This window comes from Monodon monoceros, unplaced genomic scaffold, assembly GCF_005190385.1.
Source record: "Monodon monoceros isolate NGI ecotype Baffin Bay Population unplaced genomic scaffold, NGI_Narwhal_1 Super_Scaffold_18, whole genome shotgun sequence".
In the NCBI taxonomy this organism is placed as follows: Eukaryota; Metazoa; Chordata; class Mammalia; order Artiodactyla; family Monodontidae; genus Monodon; species Monodon monoceros.
Window position 1 is genome coordinate 159,549,680 of NW_021703774.1, and position 18,923 is coordinate 159,568,602.

At 54.4% G+C, this 18,923-nt stretch overlaps 1 protein-coding gene across 9 annotated transcripts; it reads left to right on the top strand.

The window, feature by feature from the left end:
• The first annotated feature begins 498 nt into the window (after positions 1–498).
• On the top strand, positions 499–18,031 carry FGR (FGR proto-oncogene, Src family tyrosine kinase). Of its 9 annotated transcripts, none has more exons than XM_029229486.1 (13): positions 499–681; positions 7,669–7,731; positions 8,748–8,977; positions 9,450–9,552; positions 10,371–10,469; positions 13,532–13,635; positions 13,880–14,029; positions 14,710–14,865; positions 14,962–15,141; positions 15,720–15,796; positions 16,034–16,187; positions 16,963–17,094; positions 17,203–18,031. In XM_029229486.1, the coding sequence occupies exons 3-13, from the start codon at positions 8,761–8,763 to the stop codon at positions 17,409–17,411; spliced, it is 1,581 nt and encodes a 526-aa protein (XP_029085319.1). In that variant the 5' UTR covers positions 499–681; positions 7,669–7,731; positions 8,748–8,760; the 3' UTR covers positions 17,412–18,031. The 9 variants fall into 9 exon arrangements, with proteins under 9 accessions (XP_029085319.1, XP_029085318.1, XP_029085323.1 ...); XM_029229488.1 differs by lacking the exon at positions 499–681 and adding an exon at positions 863–877; XM_029229487.1 differs by lacking the exon at positions 499–681 and adding an exon at positions 2,692–3,807.
• Positions 18,032–18,923: the final 892 nt, after the last annotated feature.

The window sequence follows — 18,923 nt, forward strand, 5'->3', positions numbered from 1 at the left end:
AAGGGTCTTCTGCTGCTCCCCACTGTCCTAGATCCCTGCCTCCACGGCGCTCAGTCCCCAAGGATGGCAAGGTGTGGTGACTGGATCCGAAGTGGCCCTGGTGACAGCAGTCTGAGGTCAACTGGCTGTGAGAATTTGGGTTAAGGTCTGTCCGCATCTTGTCCTCAGTTTTCTCAGCTACAGAAGGGGGGTGGGGCAGTGATAGAGAAAAGCCCCTCTTAACCTCAAATGCCATGATTTTAAAAGAGCAGGTGCTTCTGGGTGTTAGGAACCTGCCCCTTTGGAGGGGGTCTTGGGAAGGTTGTGCTGGGGGTTCAGGTCTGGGGACAGGAGCCAGGGTGCAGGGGGAGGCCTGGGAAAGCCAAGCCGCGGTAACCCGGGGGAAGGTGGGAAATGGGGGCGGGAGGGCCTGGGATTTGAGGGCCCCTCCCCGCTGCGGGCAGCTGGCTTGGGGCTGGGGCGTGACTGCAAGTTCTCCCCGTCGCCACCGCCACCGCGCCGCTGCGGCTGCAATAAGAGAAGTCCGAGGCTGCTTCCTCCTCTCTGCCCAGAGGGGGGCGGCGGTCAGAGGCGGGCAGCACCCCAGTTTTCTCGCCCCCACCCCCGTCGGTACTTGTGGCTGCTGGGAGCCCCGGCTGGCTAGCCCCGGGGTCGGTCAGAAGTGGTGTCCCCTGGGACCAGGTAGGTGCAGTCAGGTGGGGCTGGAGGGGCAGGCGGTGCCCCGCCCCCAGCCCGCCCTAGGCCCCAGGGTCCGGGTTGCTGGGGAGTGGGGGGACGTGAACTTGGGGAGGATTGCTGAGGGAGTTGAAGGCCAAAGCGACCCCGCTCTGAAAAGAGCCTGAAAAGGAAAACTGAGGAGACCTGGAGAGTGAAACTGGTAAAATTTGGGGAGGGGGATGAGGGAATATGGGGAAAGTAAACTAAAAGGACCCCCAAAAATGGTCTGGTGGGGAAAACGGAGGGAACCTGTAGAGATAGAATTTGGGAAAGGGGCTGAGTCGGGGGAGGGAAACTGAGGGGACCCCCACAAGGGCCTGGGAACCTTGAAAGCGAGAATTTGGGGAGAAGCTGAGGGGTCTGGAAGAGAGGAACTGCTAGTTGGGGGGCCTGGGAGAATCAGGTGAGGGAGTTTGCCAGAAAGGGGCCAAGGAGAACCATTTCTGGAGGACGCAGAACGTGGGGCGCAATTCCAGTGGTCCAGAAAGTCCCCCTATCCGGAATCGGCAGAAGTTGGGGGCGAAGTCTGTAGCTGGGAAGGGAGGGGAGGCTGCCACGCTGCAGCCCCCTAGACTCTCCCGCCCAGCACAGGTGGGCGGGTCCCGGTTGGCTAGGGGACTCCTTCAACTTGCTGGAGGCGTGGGTTCCCGTTTCCTGGGGAAGTCCCCGCCCTCGGCAGGGATGGGCTTCTCTGGGTGCCCCCTCCTGGCCCGCGGTGGCGGTCTCGGTCCACGTTCCTTTCGGGATCCGGGAATTGCTGGCCGCCCCGACGGAAATCCTGCCTTTGACCGCGATTGCAGGGAGGGGCTGTCTCCATGGCAACAAGAGGGCGGAGAGACCGAGCCCAGCGCTTGGCTGCAGCAGGACTCAACGCCCGCGGTGCCCCCTTTGGTCCCCTCCCTTCCCCCCCCCATTTTGGGTCCTCAGTCGGGGGCGGCCTGCGGGACAGAGGAGTAAGGCAATGATGTTCAGTGTTCAGGGATCCTGAGGTGGGGAATCTGCATTCTCAGGGACTTAGCCAGACTGGGACCTTGATTGCTGTGTGACTTTAGGCAAGTTATGGGGCTTCTCTGGGCCTCATTTTCCTCATTTGAATTATGTAGGACATTATCTCTGCCCCTACCCAGCTCCCATCCCCCACCTTATCCCCAGTCATGAGAACCAGGTGCAAAAAGCAGTTTTTGCCCAGTGTGCTGGAGGGGTTAAGACTTATCACCCCTTCACTTTCCCAAAAGCATGGAGCGGGACCAAAAGGCCTGACAGGGCCTCCAGGAACCAGCACACAGCTGACTTCTAGTGAAATAAATGTTTGTGGGTCTGTTGAGGCCCCATACTGGGAAAGTCAGCAGGTTTGAATATGTCCCCCCCACCCCTGTCCCCCCCCTTTTTTTTTTGCTATTTTTTGTGTTTATGTTCATGGTATAAGCACTGGTTTGTCAGCAAGTTTCGCCGTTCTCAATTCCAAATAATACAAAGTTCAATATGAGTTTTATGGAAACTTCATTTTATTGAAACCAGTGATCCCTGAATCCTTTGGCATCCTTCCATCTGTGTGTGGTGGTGGGAGAGCAGGGCTCTGTTCCCACTTCTAAGGTGGGAAGATGGAGGTTTGGGAGTGAAGGACTGACAGGCTAGCAGTAGGGACCCAGAGTCCAGGGCATCCCGTCCCTGATGTGGTGAAGGAAGTAGCCAGAGATGAGGCCAGCGTTCCCCCCGAACCCTACCAAATCCCACGTAGCCCTCTGGAGGGGGGAGCGGGTGAGGAGGGGCGTGATGGAAGAAGGTATGGGGTTCCTGGGCTTCATGGATGGCACCTGCTCCCCACTGGGTGTGAAGTGGTGAGTGAGGGTGGAGAGTGTCTGTGGGTGTGCTTTGGGCTTTGAGTGAGTGAGCATGGGCATGTGAGCATATGTGTGGGTGTTTGGGTGCCCTCTGCAGCCACCTGGGGCTGACGCGGCAAAGGAAGTGGCCAGACTTTTGGGAGGATGGGTAGGGAGACCCCAGAACTGGGGAAGGAGGAGCCAGGGCCCTTCCTGCACAGAGCAGACCAGGCTGGGCTACCATGGGACCCCGGGGAAGTCTGGCCACACAGTGGAATCTAGGCTCCTGTTCCCTCAGCTCCCCCTGGACCACCCATGGCTCCCATCCCCCAAGAATCTCCATTCCCTCAGGACTCCTATTTTAGAGGCTAATGGGTAGGTTTTCAGCAACAGATGAGAAACCACCTTTACCCACAAGAAATGGAGAGAATTCAGCTGACGCCCTCAGGGCCATGTGGAGGGGAAAGTGAGTGTGGCCCCTCTCCCCGCTGTAGGCACCTGGCCCTACCGGGGTGGCAGAGTCAGACTCTGGTATGGCCTCTTAGCCCCTGGGTGTTCAGGGCTGGGGGTGGTAAGGCCTCAAGCAGGAATGGTGCGAGATGGTTGGAGGTCCTATGAGAGGCGAGGGCCTCAGTGAGGGAGATGGGGGGCTCAGTAAGGGCACTAGAGCCAGTGAGGGGTGGAGGGTCCCAGTGAGGGGTGGAAGCATTCATCAGGGGTGTCAGGCCTTGGCGAGGGACGGGGTGTGGCGGGGCTGAGACTTGGGCCTGCTCCTGGCCAGCCCAGAGCCCTGAGGAGGAGCCGGAACTCTTGCTGGATGGTGGTTTCCTGCTGCTGTTCAGTCCCAGTTCCCTTATGGTGAAATCCCCCAGGCAGCTGGGTCAGCTCAGCCCTCCCGCCGCACCCAGAGCACTTCTCTTTCTTCTCAGCCTTGCCACTCCTCCTCCTTCAGCCTCGGAGGGGGCCTCCTCAAGGGAAGGGAACAGAAGTGAAAGTTCACTGAGCAACTACTGAGTGCCCTGTGCTTTCAGGGGCTTGACTACAGTTGATGCGCAGAAGCAACCCCATGAGGTAGAGATTTAGATTCCTATTTTCTAGGCGAAGGAACTGCAGCTCAGAGAGAAGTGAACTGACTTGCCCAATGTCTCAAGCTACTTGTCAGGCAGGGTAGAATTTGAGGCGAAATCTGTCTTCGGATCCCACAGGACGTCCTGTGTCTACATCAAAGCCCTGATGTGGCATTGGCAAGTATGGACCTCAAGAAAGATGGGTGAGCCTGGGGCTCCTATGTCCAGGAGTAGGGGTGGGAGGGAGGCAGGTTCCCTGCTGGGTGGCCAGCTGCCGTATGGCAGGGGTGGTGTGATCAGTTGGCCAGGAGCTGGGTAGGAAATATGACATTCACCAGTCAGGGACAGCATGACCTCCTGCTCAGGCTTTGGAGAGCATAGCCGGGAACAGAACTCTGGACCCAAATTAATAATCCTGGCTTTGAATCCCCTGTCTGGCTGTTTGACCTCCAGCAAGTGACTTCCCCCCTACACACAAGAGGGAGGTAGACTGATAAATGGTCCCTGGGGTCATTCTAGCATATGGTTCTCAGCCTCACTCAGCCACACTGGGCAAGAGCCTTCCCAATAACTGCACAGAAGGTACAGATGCAAAAACTGAGGCTCAGAGAGCTCACATTATTCACCCAAGGCCCCAGAGCTGGGTAGGACCACACAGAGGGAGATGCTGAAGGTGGGAACAACATGGTCCAGGACTGGACCTCAGCTCTGACATCCACAACCTGATTTTGATCCAGATCAGACTTTGGAAACCAACTCCTGTCAACCAGATGTTCAAGAGGCGTGTTTATTAACAGACTCAACTCCCTGCAGTGACCAGAACACTTGTAGCCGTTCTCTGAGCTAGTGCCTTTCTGGTGTTAGCAGGCAGCCTAGATCAGCGCTGAGAAAAGAGAGACCTGGATTCAGATTCTAAGAGCTATGAAAATCAGTGATTGCCTGAGAGACCCTGGGCAGGTCACTTCCCCTCGCTGGGCTGTAATGAGAATTCAGGGCATGTAGCACAGGGCCTGGCACACTGTAGGTGCTCATTAAGGTACATACGTTATTGCTTTCACAAGGACTTCAAAATACAACATCGCTTATGACGGGCTCTGGAGCCAAATTGATTGGGGTTGCATTTTAGCTTCCCCTTACTTGCTATGTAGCTAATCTTAGGGAAGTTATTTAACACATTTGTGACTCAGCTTCTTTTTCTGTAAAATAGGGGTAAAAATAAAACCTACCTCATAGGGTCACTAAATGAGATCAATCATGGGAATTGCTTGGCACAATGTCAGGCACTGAGTAGGTGTTTAATAAATTAGCATTTTAAAACTAATAGTCATTGCCCCCCCACCCCAGACTTTTAGGAAGTCAAATTACCCTCCTAGGAATTGGTGGCTGGTAGTTGAGATCAGAGCTAGGTGAGCACAGAGTCCTGGGGGGCTATTTTCATGCAGATGCCAAGCAGAGAGGACCCTACCTGCTCCCTTTCTCTTTTTCCTATCTTTAGCTCTTTAGTTCTCTGTCTCTGCCTCTCTCTTTCTCCGTCTCTGTCCCTCTCTGTCTCTCTACCTCTCATTTCTGTTTGTCTCTTCTCTTTGTTTCTTTCTGGCAGTGATATGCTGGAGCTAGCTAGCTGGTACTTGCTCTTGGGAGCTGATTCTGCGAATCTCTTTCCAGCCCAGCGTTCAGGAAGTCACTTCAGTAACTTGAAATCAGCCATGGTGGGAATATTTACACCATGGAAATCAGCAACTGCTACAAATCAGGGCCTTTTTCCCCCCTTTTCTTTTAAGTCAGTATACCAGGATACCCTCACCCCTGCCCCCGCTGCCTTGCCAGGGCTCTCCCTAAGCCCATAGAGCCTTCCGCCTCCTTCTCGGAAGCTGACAGTTTCTGAACCCACGTTCCACTCCAGGCATTCAGAATTCTGGGCTCCCCTTAGGCTGATTTGCAAACATTGTGGTAACAGGTACCTGTGCATTGTTGGAAGTGGCCACATTGTATCTAAGTGGGGACCCAAGAGGTTGTATAAGTTTGTATCTCTTACAGAGGGGAGCTCTGTGTGGGTCTGTGACTCAGGGATGGGGGAGCTACATATATCTCTGGGTTTCCCTCTGGGGGCTCTGTGCACCTGTGCATGCTTGCAGGAATGGCTGTAATCCTCTGTGTCTGTGACCAGGCAATGGAAAGAAGTGGTTCAGATCCTGGAACCAAACGCCAGGATACATCATCTGTGTGACCTTGGGCAAGTTTCTAAACCTCTCTGTGCCTCAGTTGCCTTATCAATAATTATAATACTTACCTCGTAGAGTTGTCGTGAGAATAAAATGAGGTAATATATATATAAAGCGTTGAATGCAGTGGCTGGCACAGAGGAAGTGCTATAAATCCTCCATATGCTATTCTTTGGGAGAGGCTGTGTGTGTGTGTGTGTGTGTGTGTAGATGGGTGAGGGCTGAAGGTGTGTGTGTATTCACAGATGTCTGCGTCTGTGAATCTGTACAGAGGAGCTCAGAGTCTCTGTGTGAGGCGCTGCGTGTAGCTGAGGTGACGTGTGTGCGTCTGAGAAGGTGTCGGGAGGGCCGTGTGGACCTGCGTGTAGGGGTCTGTGTTGTTTGAGATGTGCAATGTGACTTCCTGTGAGAAGACCTCCATTCTCACCCTATAACCTTTGTTTTCATCTTACCCCCATCTGTTTCCTCAGTGCCTGAAATCCCCTCCCTTAGCTCTAGATGCCCCCCACCTCCACGTCTATTCTCTCCCTGAGTCTAACCAGCCCTGTAGCCCTTCAGACAGTGGCTTCACCCCAGGGGAGGGGTCCTGAGGTGAAGATCTCGGCAATGGCTTGGTGAACAGGGCCTATTTTGGGGCTCAAACCACAGCCTGCTTCACAGCTCACCACATGGGTGTCACCCCCACACACACACACGGGAGAATGGTTACAGTGGAGCATGAGACAGGCTGGTGGGTCTAGAGTGGGAGTCAGGGCACTGATGTGACAGAGCCATCAGCTAAGCAGCTGGATCCAGTGGATCCAGGAAGGCTTCCTGGAAGAGGTGAGTAGTGCTGGGTAGGAGGGGCAGGACCCATAGAGAAGAGGGGGGAGGCTATCCATAAAGGGAACTGGACTTGGGGGTTGAGAAAAGCAAGACCGGGCACCTGTCCCAAGGATCCTTGGGCCCCTCTGGGAGAAATCAGGGTTCACTGGGTTGGTGAACCCTCTCATATCTCATATCTGAGGAAACTGAGCCCTCTCCCCAGCAGTTCCTCTCTGAGTGTTGCAGTGGCAGAGTTTCTGGAGGGGCGTGGAGAGCCCTTGCTCAATGACCTGCCTGCTGTGTCGCTCAGAGGACACAAAGGCTTGGCTCACTTAGGGGTTCCCCAAGGGACCCTGGTGGCTCTGGCTTCTGACCTGGGCCTTCCCCTGATGTGGGGATAAGAACAAGCTCTGGAGGTAGGTGTCCACCTACACTCAGCTACCAGATATAGTCCTGGGGTTGCCAGGGTTTACCCAGCCCAGGGTGGGAACAGAGGCAGCGCCTGGAGGCTGGGCTTGTTTTTAGGAGACAGTGACCAGAGGCCTGTAGTGAGCTGAGCAGGGCTTGACAGAAATCCTATTAGAGACATGAGTCTAACCCAAAGATACGAGTGTGTGAGTGTATGAGTCTGTTAGCCTGAGAGGCAGCCTGTGGCGTGTGTGTGCCTGTGTGTGCTACCATGCATCAGAGCCTGGGCTCGTGTGAGAGTCAGTTGTGTTGGTGTGTGGCAGTGCTGGTGAGCACACTCATGCAAGTGTGCGCTGTGAGTACTGGTGTGTGACTGTGTGCTACCATGGGTGCTACTCTATGTGTTGGTGTGTCAGGTGGATATGAGTGCGAGAGGGCTGGTGTGGTGGCGTGTCCTGTCTGGGGGTGGATGTATAAGTGAGCCGGGGCTGTGGGAAGGAAAATGAAGGCAGAAGGCACGCTAGGGCCGAGCCCGGGCCCCCTGGCTTCCCGGAGAGGACAGGCGCCGGCATCTGGCTGCAGGAACACTGGCAGAGACTTCACCTTCCGTGTCCTCTGTCTCGCCTTCAGGTCTCTGGCCCCTCCCAAGGACCATGCCGCAGCCCCACTGACCCAGGAGTAGGGGCCTGAGGGGTGAGTGGGAGGAATGGGGACTGAGGGCTCTCAGGGTCAGGAAATGGGGTAGGGGTGGCCTTTCTGGGCCCCACAATTCCTCACAGCCCCCTCCTCCTACAAGGACCCTGTTGCTAGGTAACAGATGGGGGAGCCGGAATGAGGCAGCTTGAAAGGCCAGAGGCTGGACCCACGACAGGAAATGGCCTTGATCCCCCTCTGCAGGGAAGCTCCAGGTGCAGGCACACAGCCCTCACACACACTTACACACAAACACACATTGATACATAGACACGCACACACACACAGAGACACACACATACCCACAGAGACATGCACACCTACTTACACAGACCTACACACACAGATACACACACGCAGACAGGCACAAATACTCCCACTCAGGGCTATGCACACAGACGTGACACACAGATACAGAGGCACCCACTCACACACACCCACCTGCATGCACAGTCACGCACACACACACAGGCACGCACATGCACGCTCACACAGAAACACATACATACGTAATACTCATACAGACATGAACACACAGGGTCGTCACATGCCATAAACATACACACACTCATACACACACTCACATACACACACAGACGCAGACATTCACAAAAGGCTGCACATACACACACACACACAGACACACACACACCAGCAAACTCACAAATACTCAGAGATACACACACAAGCACTCTGACGGAGTCACGGAAACCCAACACATTGAAGCACTAGGAGGCAAAAATATGTAAATGAACACAGCAACATCGTGAAGCAGAAAACCAGCCCCGTGGAGGAGACACATACTCTCTCCACACACACTAAGGCAGCTGGCGGGGTGGACGCAACGGTGGCCCTGCCCCACCTTTATCCCTCACTAGGGAGGACACCCCCTACTCCAGGCCTGAGAGAGGAAGCTGCATGCCTGCATGAGTGTGTGTGTGCAAGCGTGCGTGCATGTGTGCCTAGGGTGGCATATCTGGCAGGGGCCCCAAGTGAAGCATGCCCCCGTTCTGTAGCAGGGCACGTGGAATGGGCTGTGTGTTCTGCAAGAAGTTGGAGCCAGGGCCCAAGGAGGATGGTGGCCTGGAAGAGGACTTCAGGGGCTACGGGGCTGCAGACTGCTGTGGCCCTGCCCCTACTCAGGGCTGGCCTGCATCCTCCTTCGCCCATATCCCCAACTACAACTTCTCCCCTCAGCCCGCCAGCCCCGCCTTCCTCAATGGGGGCACCGTCAGGGCCATCTCAGGTGAGTCCAATGGGCTGGAGTCAGGCACTGACTGGACCCTGGCAGGACCTAGGGGACAGAGACACTTGGACTTGCCCTTAGGAGCCTCCATTATGATTTGGGAGACACGGCCCTGCTTTTAGCGCACAGTCTGAGGGAGTATGTACAGCCCTACCCTCAGAAACCCCAGTCTGAGGGGGAGACATAGTTCTGTTCCCAGTCTGAGAGAAGGACTCTGATGACAGATGCCGGTGGGAAGTCTGCTTGGTGGGGGAGAGCAGAAGCGACTCCCCAGGGAGCCCCCAAGCAGGGAGGGATGGGCTTGAAGGTGTGTGTCCTGAATCCATGTCCAAAGCAGAAATCCACTGGATTCCAAAGACCTTTGCGATCCAGTGCACTGCAGCAGTGGGGAGGCATAGTACCTGGCTGTGGAACAGGACTCTGGGGGTGCAGCCCCTGTGGTGCCCCCTGATGAGTAGCCCTGACTCTGCAGGGACTGGGGTGACCCTGTTCATCGCCCTTTATGACTATGAGGCCCGAACAGAGGATGACCTCACCTTCGCCAAGGGCGAGAAGTTCCACATCCTGAACAACATGTAAGTGATCAGGCCACCAGCTCAGGACACGGCCTAGACTGGGAGCAGGACCCAGAGAGAAATCCTACCTGGTCCTTGTCCTCAGAAAGCTCTAGCCTAGTTTGGGAGGGATACTTGACAACCACAAGCCGGGGTGGTTGCTACTATGTAGGGGAAGCCTGAGGAACTATGGGCACAGAAAGAACACCAGCCATGGTCTCCAGGGTAGTAGTGATCAGGGCAGGCTTTCTGGAAGTGATTTCTAAGCTGAGACTAGAAAAATGAATAGACATTGAAAGAAGGGGTGAGAAAAAAGGAAGAGAGAGCGAGAGAGAATGAAACTAGAGAGAACGAAACTAAATGATGACTTCTGGAAACCACCAAGTGGTTCGGTATAGGTGGGCCATAAAGTATGAAGTGCAGAACAGAGAGAGCAGATCCTGGAGAGGTGGGTGGGAGCAGATTCTGCAGGGCTTTTTAAGCCATCTTTAGGAGTCTGGATTTTATCAAGAAGGAAATATAGCCATTGGAGGGGTTTTTAATGGAGAAGTGACCTAGTTAGCTGTCCACTGCCCGCCCAAACCCCAGCCCAGCTGAAGTGCCAGAAAAGAAAGCCAGGAGGCCCAGATGTCCCCAAACATATTCCTTCAGCAGGGAGAAGCTCCCGGGGCAGCTGCAGTGGCTGGGGGCAGAACAGACGAAAGCCTTGGGGAGGGTGTGTACCCAAGGTGAGGGGTTGGCAGGGCCAGTGTCCACCTGATCCTCGGTGTGACCCTGCCTGGCCCCATGGTGCCCCAGGGGCTGGGTTGCCAACGCCGCCGCCTGTTCTGTGCCTTCAGCGAGGGTGACTGGTGGGAGGCTCGGTCCCTCAGCTCTGGACAAACTGGCTACATTCCCAGCAACTACGTGGCCCCTGTGGACTCCATCCAGGCTGAAGAGTAAGTAGGGGTTGTGGGGAGGCCCAGCCTTACAGACAGGACCCTGGAGTCCAGACTCAAGGCCACCTCTTGGGCAAGTCACAGCTCCACTCTGAGCCTGTCTCCTTACCTGTAATTCTGTAAGATCTTTGTGAGGATAAAAAGATAATAATGATGACACTAAGAGTAAGTAAATATTATCTAGCATGTACTATGTTCTGGACACTATTCAAAGTGCTTCCTTTGCATTAACAAAGTTAGAAACTAATAGAATCCTATTTTACAAATGAGGAAACTGAGGTACAGAGAAATTAAATATCCTGCCCAGTTCACATGGCTAGTAAGTAGGTGGAGCTGGTATTTGAACCCAGATAGTCTGGCTACATTTGCTAAGCATTATATATATATAGCCTCTCGGAGATAACAGCAGTGTATGAACTTTAAAAAAAAATTGTAAAGTGCTAAACAGATGGAAGGGGGCAGTACTTAGAATTAATTCTATTAAGGAATCAGGCAAGTATCATTTATGGAGTATCTTGATGTAATTGAGATACTATGGCAGATACTTTACCTATCTAGATTCATTTAATTCTCACAGTAACACTATGGATGTTATTATTGTCCCATTTTACAGATGAGGAAACTGAGGCTCATAAAAACTCTTTATCTAGCCTCACGTATACATACATATATGGGAAAAGTAAAGATTGGAGAGACGGCAGAATGGGAGTCACCAGGACTTGGTGACTGATTTGCCATTGGGCTATGGGGAGTGGGAGGAATCCAGGGTGACCCAAAACCTTCTTGAGGAACTGAGTGGGTGCCATTTGCTAAAGTGGGGAACACAGGAGCAGGTACAGATACATGAGCGAGCTTGTTAGGTTGAATTCGTGGAGAGGAACACCCACATGGAAGAGACGGCCAGCAATTAGATTAGGCTGTGCTTTGTATGCGAGGTGCCCAGCCCATGCCAAGCCATGCCCCTGAATTAGCCCAGAGGAAGGGGCATCTTATTCTCATTGGAACTAAGCCTCCTTAGTTTGTTTGCTGTGGCTCCTGCAGAGGGCACACCTGGGCTGCGGTGGCAGGACTCTTCAGAGTGGAGATGATAAATAGAGCTGCACAGGGAAGAGAAGGAAGAGGGAGAAGAGTGAGAAAGAGATTGGCCCTAGGACCCAACTTTGGAAAGAGCTGTTGGAAAACCAGGCCAGGCTAAGTCAGAACAGCCAAGAGGGTGGAGGGGAGGTTTCAGGAAACAAGAGAGGGAGTGTCAGAGGCTGCCACTGGATTTGGCAGTGGGGGTGACCTTGGTGAGAGATCTCTCCATGTGAAGTGGGGGTGGAGGCCAGACAGCAGAGCCTGGGAGGGAGTGGGAGGTGAGGAAGTAGAGACCCAAGTGTGAAGTGCTTTTTCAAGTGAAGGAAGGTGAGAGATATAGCAGAATGTTGATGGCAGGATGGAGCTTAGAACGGTTTCCTTTGGGGAAGGAAGAAATGTGGGCATATGTAGAGGCTGGTGGTGGGATGGAGAGGCTGCAGATGGGGGCTGGTCGGTGGGGGAGAGGCGTCCTTGAGCAGATGGGAGTGAACGGGGTCCTGAGCTCAAACGGGATGAGGCCTTCATCTAGAGAGGGTGGCAGGAGGCATGGAGGAGAGGAGAGGTGATGAGGCAGAAGACGAGAGGTTTGGGGCAGTGTTGTGAAGTTCAGAGAGGCACTCCATGCAGTGTCATGGTTAAGAACAGTGTCGTGGTCGAGAGCGCATGCCCTAGAGCAGACAGCTTAAGAGTCGAGTGGCTGTGGGTAAGTTGCTTAACCACTAGGCATTTCAATTTTCTCGTCTGTCTAACGGGGGTTAATAATAGTACCTACTTCACAGTGTTGTTATAAGAATTAAATGAATACATATATGTATGACAGCAGAGCCTGACACAAAATAAGTGCTGTTATGCTTATGTCAATTATTAAGGAAGTAGCTAATGTCATGGGCGTGAGTGGGGGCAGAGCATTGATAAAACTTGGGAATGTGTTCTGTTTGCATAGTTCTTCAACAGTTTCTCCTTTCCCACCCTGCCTGCCCTCCTGGACACGCTATTCGCCAATGCCTTCCCCTCTTCCCCAAACTGTGCGTAGTACCCAGGTATGGATTGACAGTCCCAGAGTTCACTGGGACTTGATTTGAAAACTATGCTCCCTTGATTTGAAAACTATGCTCCTTTTAATTCAGCCCAAGATGGTCACAGGCCAATTTAGCGATCAAACGACATCTGAGTCTTCTATGACACCTACGGTCACCTCGACTCTCCCAGTGTACTCTCACAGTTGGTTTCAGGCTACAGTTCAGTCCCAGAAAGAATATCCAAGAGACAGCAGGGATGCTTGAGGTCTGAGGTTGAAGTAGAGACTTAGAACAGCATCCAGATTTAAGAGAGTGGAGGAAAAGCAGCAGTCAGAGCTGGGCAGCAGCCGTCAAAAAGAGGGAAGAGGGAGTTCCCTGTCAGTCCAGTGGTTGGGGCTCGGCGCTTTCGCTGTCGTGGCCCGGGTTCAATCTCTGGTCAGGGAATTAAGATCCCACAAGCCACGAGGTGCAGCCGAGGGGGAAAAAAAAGGAGGGGAAGAGAAGCAGGAAGGGGTGTCGTTCTGGACGACAAATGAGGAAAGGGTTTGAGATGTGTGCAGGGAGAGGAATCTGAGCGACTGCCTGCGATGGTGGGAAAAGAAGTAGGGTGGGTGGCAAAGGATTTCAGGTGGAGCTCATCAGCCAGCCCTGTGGGCAGGTCAGTTCCCCTCTCTGTGCCTCAAGTTCCTCATCTGTAAATGAGCCTATGGAAGAAGCGGTAGTGAGATGGACCCTGATGAGGTCACTGATGACCAGGGTTCTAGCAATTTAAATTCAAGAGAAACCCAGAGAGTGGAGAGAAGTCTAACCTTTATTGGGCACCTTCTGTGTACCAGGCATTCTACATTCGCCTTCTCTGTGATCCTCCGAATCAGGCTGAATCTTGGCTACTGAGGTGACTTTTCCCAGGAGGCTGAGTTGGGGGTTGAACTGGGTGTATCTGACTCTTGCCTGCCCTCCCAACAGGTGGTACTTTGGAAAGATCGGGAGGAAGGACTCAGAGAGGCAGCTGCTCTCCCCAGGGAACCCCCGGGGGGCCTTTCTCATTCGAGAGAGCGAGACCACCAAAGGTGGGGCTGTGCCACTGACCATACAACAGGGAAGCCTAGCCATTTGGGGGAGGCTAGGAGCAGTGGGGTGGGGCTTGGGACAGGGCCACGACTGGGACAGGGTTGGAGGGGCAGAGGTAAAACTGGGACTGCGTTCAGGGGATGTGGCCATCCAACCTCAGAGTCCCCAGCCCTTTGGGCCTTTCTGGGCTCCCAGACTGGGGATGACGAGGAAAGCTGGCCCAAAGGTGACCCTTGCCCACAGGCGCCTACTCCCTGTCCATCCGAGATTGGGACCAGGCCAGAGGCGATCACGTGAAGCATTACAAGATCCGCAAGCTGGACACAGGTGGCTACTACATCACCACGAGGGCTCAGTTCGACTCGGTACAGGAGCTGGTGCAGCACTACCTTGGTGAGGGCAGCCCTCAAGGCTGGCGTGTGCTTCAGATTCCTGAACCAGTCCGCTGAGACTGAGGCCCAGAGAAGGGGCTCCCAAAGCAGTGGTGGCTGGACCAGAACTAGAACCCAAATATCCGGGCTCCCAGCCCAAGATCCTGCTCTGTAGGTTTCCAGAGGAAACTGAGGCATGAAGCTGCCCATGGCCAAACGATGCCCTCTAATGTCTGAGCTGGGTAGGGGACTGAGTGGACCTGACTTGGAGGATGGGCTGTGGGGTTGAGGGGAAGGTTAGCATCCATGCCTGGTTTCTGCTTTGGTTGGTTAGGCCAAGGATAGGTCCGTGGAAGGGTGAGGGCTTCATGTCCACACCTTTGTCTGGAATTCCCAAATCCATTTCTACCTGTCAGGCCCAGCTGGAGGCCACCTCTTATGGGAAGGCCCAGATGGAGGCCACCTCTTATGCGAAGGCCCCCAATCCTTTCAGGGATCATCTCTCCCTCTGGTGCCACCTCCTTCCCTGGGCACCAACATGTTCACCTACTCAGTGGACCAGGTTGCCTTCTGCCCTGGCCTGTGACCTCAACTGTGTCCTAGTTCCTTATAACTGATCTTGGGGGCTGGGGTGGGGTGAGGAATGTGTGGGCCATTCTGGTCTGCCTTTGACCTCCAACCTCCCAATCCCCCACTGCCCAGAGGTGAACGATGGGCTGTGCCACCTGCTCACGGCGGCCTGCACCACCGTGAAGCCGCAGACGCTGGGCCTGGCCAAGGACGCCTGGGAGATCAGCCGCAGCTCCATCGCGCTCGAGCGGCGGCTGGGTACCGGCTGCTTCGGGGATGTGTGGCTGGGTACGGAGGTCCTGGGAGCGGGGGCCGGGGCCCGAGGCAGGGGCGAGGGCTTGGGACGGCGGCGAGCCGGTCCTGACAAGCCTTTCCGCCCGACAGGCACGTGGAACGGCAGCACGAAGGTGGCGGTGAAGACGCTGAAGCCGGGCACTATGTCCCCGAAGGCCTTCCTGGCGGAGGCGCAGATCATGAAGCTGCTGCGCCATGACAAGCTGGTGCAGCTGTACGCAGTCGTGTCGGAGGAGCCCATCTACATCGTGACAGAATTCCTGTGCCACGGTGAGGGGCGGGGTCATGAGGCGGAGTCTGGAAGGGCGGGATTTGGGGCGAAGTTAAGGTGCGTGTCTCTGGGGGAGGAACTTGGGTGGCGACTTGGGATGGGGCGAGAAACAATGGGCAGGGTCCGAGTGAGGGGCCGGAATGAGTGAAAACACAGGAGCACTGGGAGTGGGGGCGGGGCCAAGTTAGACGGGGCGGGCCCGGCCTGGGGGCGGAGCCTCGTGGGTGGTCAGCTGGTGGGTGGAGCTTGGGCGAGTGAAGGCGGGATCTGTGATGAGAAAGGATCTGGGGCAGAGTCTTAGTGGGGTTTGTCTAGGGAAGATGGAGGAAGAGAAGAAATGAGACGTGGGCAGAATCAGGGTGTCTGTGAGAGTAGGGCCTGGGCGAGATCTGTGAAGGGTTGAGGCACCTGGCAGAATCCTGAGCGGAGGCGGATCTAGGGTGAGAGGCCTGGGAGCAAGGGATGGGGTCAAACTATGTGAGAGGAGTCATGGAGAGGGGCGAGGCCAAGCGAGAGAAGGCAAGCCTGGAGCTGGGAGTAGTGTCTTGATGCTGATTTTTTGAGTTCTCCTCCCCAGGTAGCTTGCTGGAGTTCCTCAAGGACCGGGAGGGCTGGGATTTGAGGCTGCCCCAACTGGTGGACATGGCAGCCCAGGTAAACTGGGACAACAGCCTTTAACTCTCAGAGCCCCTCCTATTATTTTCCACAAATCCCTGTGTCCTCAAACGCCTAGCCTACCCCTGGAAGTGCAGCCCCAGCCCCCTGGATCATCTGTGCGACCTGAGGCAGGGCACTGCCCCTCTCTTTGAGCCCCAGTCTGGAAAGTGGGTTTTTCAAATGATCCCTCACACAAACCATGGTGTTCCCACCTCTCTATACCTTCGCCCCCAGGTAGCTGAGGGCATGGCCTACATGGAGCGCATGAACTACATCCACCGAGACCTGAGGGCAGCCAACATCCTTGTGGGGGAGCGGCTGCTGTGCAAGATTGCTGACTTTGGGCTGGCCCGTCTCATCGAGGATGATGAATACAACCCCCATCAAGGTGCCCTGCCTCACCCCACCTTCCAAGAGCTCCCCAGTGCACCAAGGGGCTGCCATGGGGCCCCACCTTCCCGCAGACCATCCGGGACATTCCCACTCTGATGTAGTGTAAGAGGCAACTCTGGGTTCAAACCCAGCTCCTCCACTTACCAACCATGTGGACTTGGGCAAGTCACCTAACCTCTCTGGGAGCTGTCTTTTCTGACAATAAAATTCTCAATGAAAATATTCAGACAACAGTAAGTCAACAGATATTTATCAAGCACATACTATGTGCAAGGCACTGCTATAAATCTCAAGTGAAAGACCATAGAGTGTAATAGGGAAAATGCTGTAGCCAGAATGCCTGGGTATGAATCCTAGACACTTACAAGCTGTGTGATTTGGCCAAGTTATTAACTACTCAGTGCCACCTTTTCCTCTTCTGCACAATGGGGATAATAATAGTAATAGTAAAAAAAATAGTAATAAAACTCACAGGGTTTTCATGAAAGTTAATTGAATTAATGCACGTAAATCGCTTAAAATGGTGCCTGGCACATGGCAAAGGTTATACAAGTGTTAGCTCTTATTATGATGAGAATTATTACAATGTTTGTAAAGTGCCCGGTACTATACTAGACACAGTAACAAGTGCTGGCTAGATACCAGGTCTCTTCTGTTATGCCCAGAGACCTCTGTGCTTAGGGTCTCCTGTCCTAAAGATGCCATTCTCTTAATCCAGCTGTTCCCAGGGATTTCTGCACTAACTTTCCCTTCTCCCCCAATCTCCCCAGGGACCAAGTTCCCCATCAAGTGGACAGCCCCAGAGGCTGCCCTCTTTGGCAGATTCACCATCAAGTCAGATGTGTGGTCCTTTGGGATCCTGCTCACTGAACTCATCACCAAGGGCCGAGTCCCCTACCCAGGTTTGCTGGGAGGTGGGGAGGTGGAAGGGTGGTCATGGGAAGGGCTTCTTCCTGGTTGCCTCTTCAGGAGGGGCTAAGCCCCCTGACTGACGGAGCCCCACCCTCCAGGCATGAATAAACGGGAAGTGCTGGAACAGGTGGAGCATGGCTACCACATGCCGTGCCCCACAGGCTGCCCAGCATCCCTGTACGAGGTCATGGAACAGACCTGGCGTCTGGACCCGGAGGAGAGGCCTACCTTCGAGTACCTGCAGTCCTTCCTGGAGGACTACTTCACCTCCACAGAACCCCAGTACCAGCCTGGGGATGAGACATAGCCTGTTTGGGCATCAACCACCTCTCTGAGGGTGCTCACCAGCCCTTCCAATTGCCAGGGCTCTGGTCCCAAAGCCCCGCAGGCCTAGAACCCTATAGAGTCCTAGCATGTCAGAGCAAGCAAGTTGCTTTTGGCATCATCTAGGGCAACCCACTCATTTTAAAGATGAGGCAAATCAAGGCTCAGAGATAACCCCTCACCAACTCTGGCCGCAAGCTCTATTTCTCTCCTTCCCACTTCTGCCCCTGCATGCCTCTAGTCTTCCTGTCTGCACTCCCCCCACAAAAGAAATGCTCAGATCTTGTCTAGTTATTTATAAAACTGTATATCCTTTCCCTCACTTATCTCCTGTCCCTGCTTTCCTACCCTGTCATCCCACCCTGGTCCTGGCCCCCAGAATTCACCTCCTACTCAATTCTCTCATGTCTGTAAGTTACAAAGAGAGGGAAAGACTTTGCCAGATCCCTTTCCTGCTGGGTGGATTCTGTAGTCCAGGACTGAGGTCCAAGCCCAGGGTGAAGGAGAGCGTTGCTGAGGGCTCATCCCCTCTCTGAATCATGTGTGTGTTTACTGATTTTGTAAATAAGAAAAGTGACAATATGAATCCTTGAGCCGTGAAAATCCCTTCCTGTGGGAGGGATGGTGGTCGGTGGGAGGTGAGTGGGGTTGCTTTGGCCGCTGGGAGGCAGGGGAGGTAAGAGAGCGCCCTAATGCCTACTAAGCACAGGGCACCCAAGGTGCCCTAGGACACCCCAAAGCCCTGAAGCTCATCCCCTTGTGAGTTTAGGGCGAGTTGAGAGTTGGATATAGAAGACAGGTAACTGCAGATCAAAACATCTCCTTCATTACTGATGTGGCTTTCAATCTGCATGCAGTGGTTTTGCTAATTCTTTACTTGATTTCAGCAGATCTACTGTTCATCACAGGCACCACAGAAGACCCTCAGGCCTCCCCGAGTGGGGCAGGGGGAAGACCACAGCGGACCCTCTGCAGCTCCCCAGAAGGGACAAGGGGTGGGTGGGGAGAGGCCTGAGAGTCTAGCTCATTGGATTTCACTTGGGGCAACTGTGCCCCCAGGGGGCTTCTGGAGAGGTTTGGAGGCAGTTTTGTTAGTCACAATGACTGGGGGCTCCTACTGGCATGTAGTGGACGGGGAGGGGGGTGCTTAACAGCCTGCCATGTGCCCTGCAATGAAGATTTGCCCCCCCCCCCGGCTCCCCCTCTGAGGGACTCCAGCAGCTGATGTGCCTCCGGGTGGAAACAAGACGAACAGGGAGGGCTTCCCTGGTGGCGCAGTGGTTGAGAGTCCGCCTGCGGATGCAGGGGACACGGGTTCGTGCCCCGGTCCGGGAAGATCCCACATGCCGCGGAGCCGCTGGGCCCGTGAGCCATGGCCGCTGCGCCTGCGCATCCGGAGCCTGTGCTCCGCAACGGGAGAGGCCACAACAGTGAGAGGCCCGCGTACCGCAAAAAAAAAAAAAAAATAGACGAACAGGGAATAAGGATTCCCACC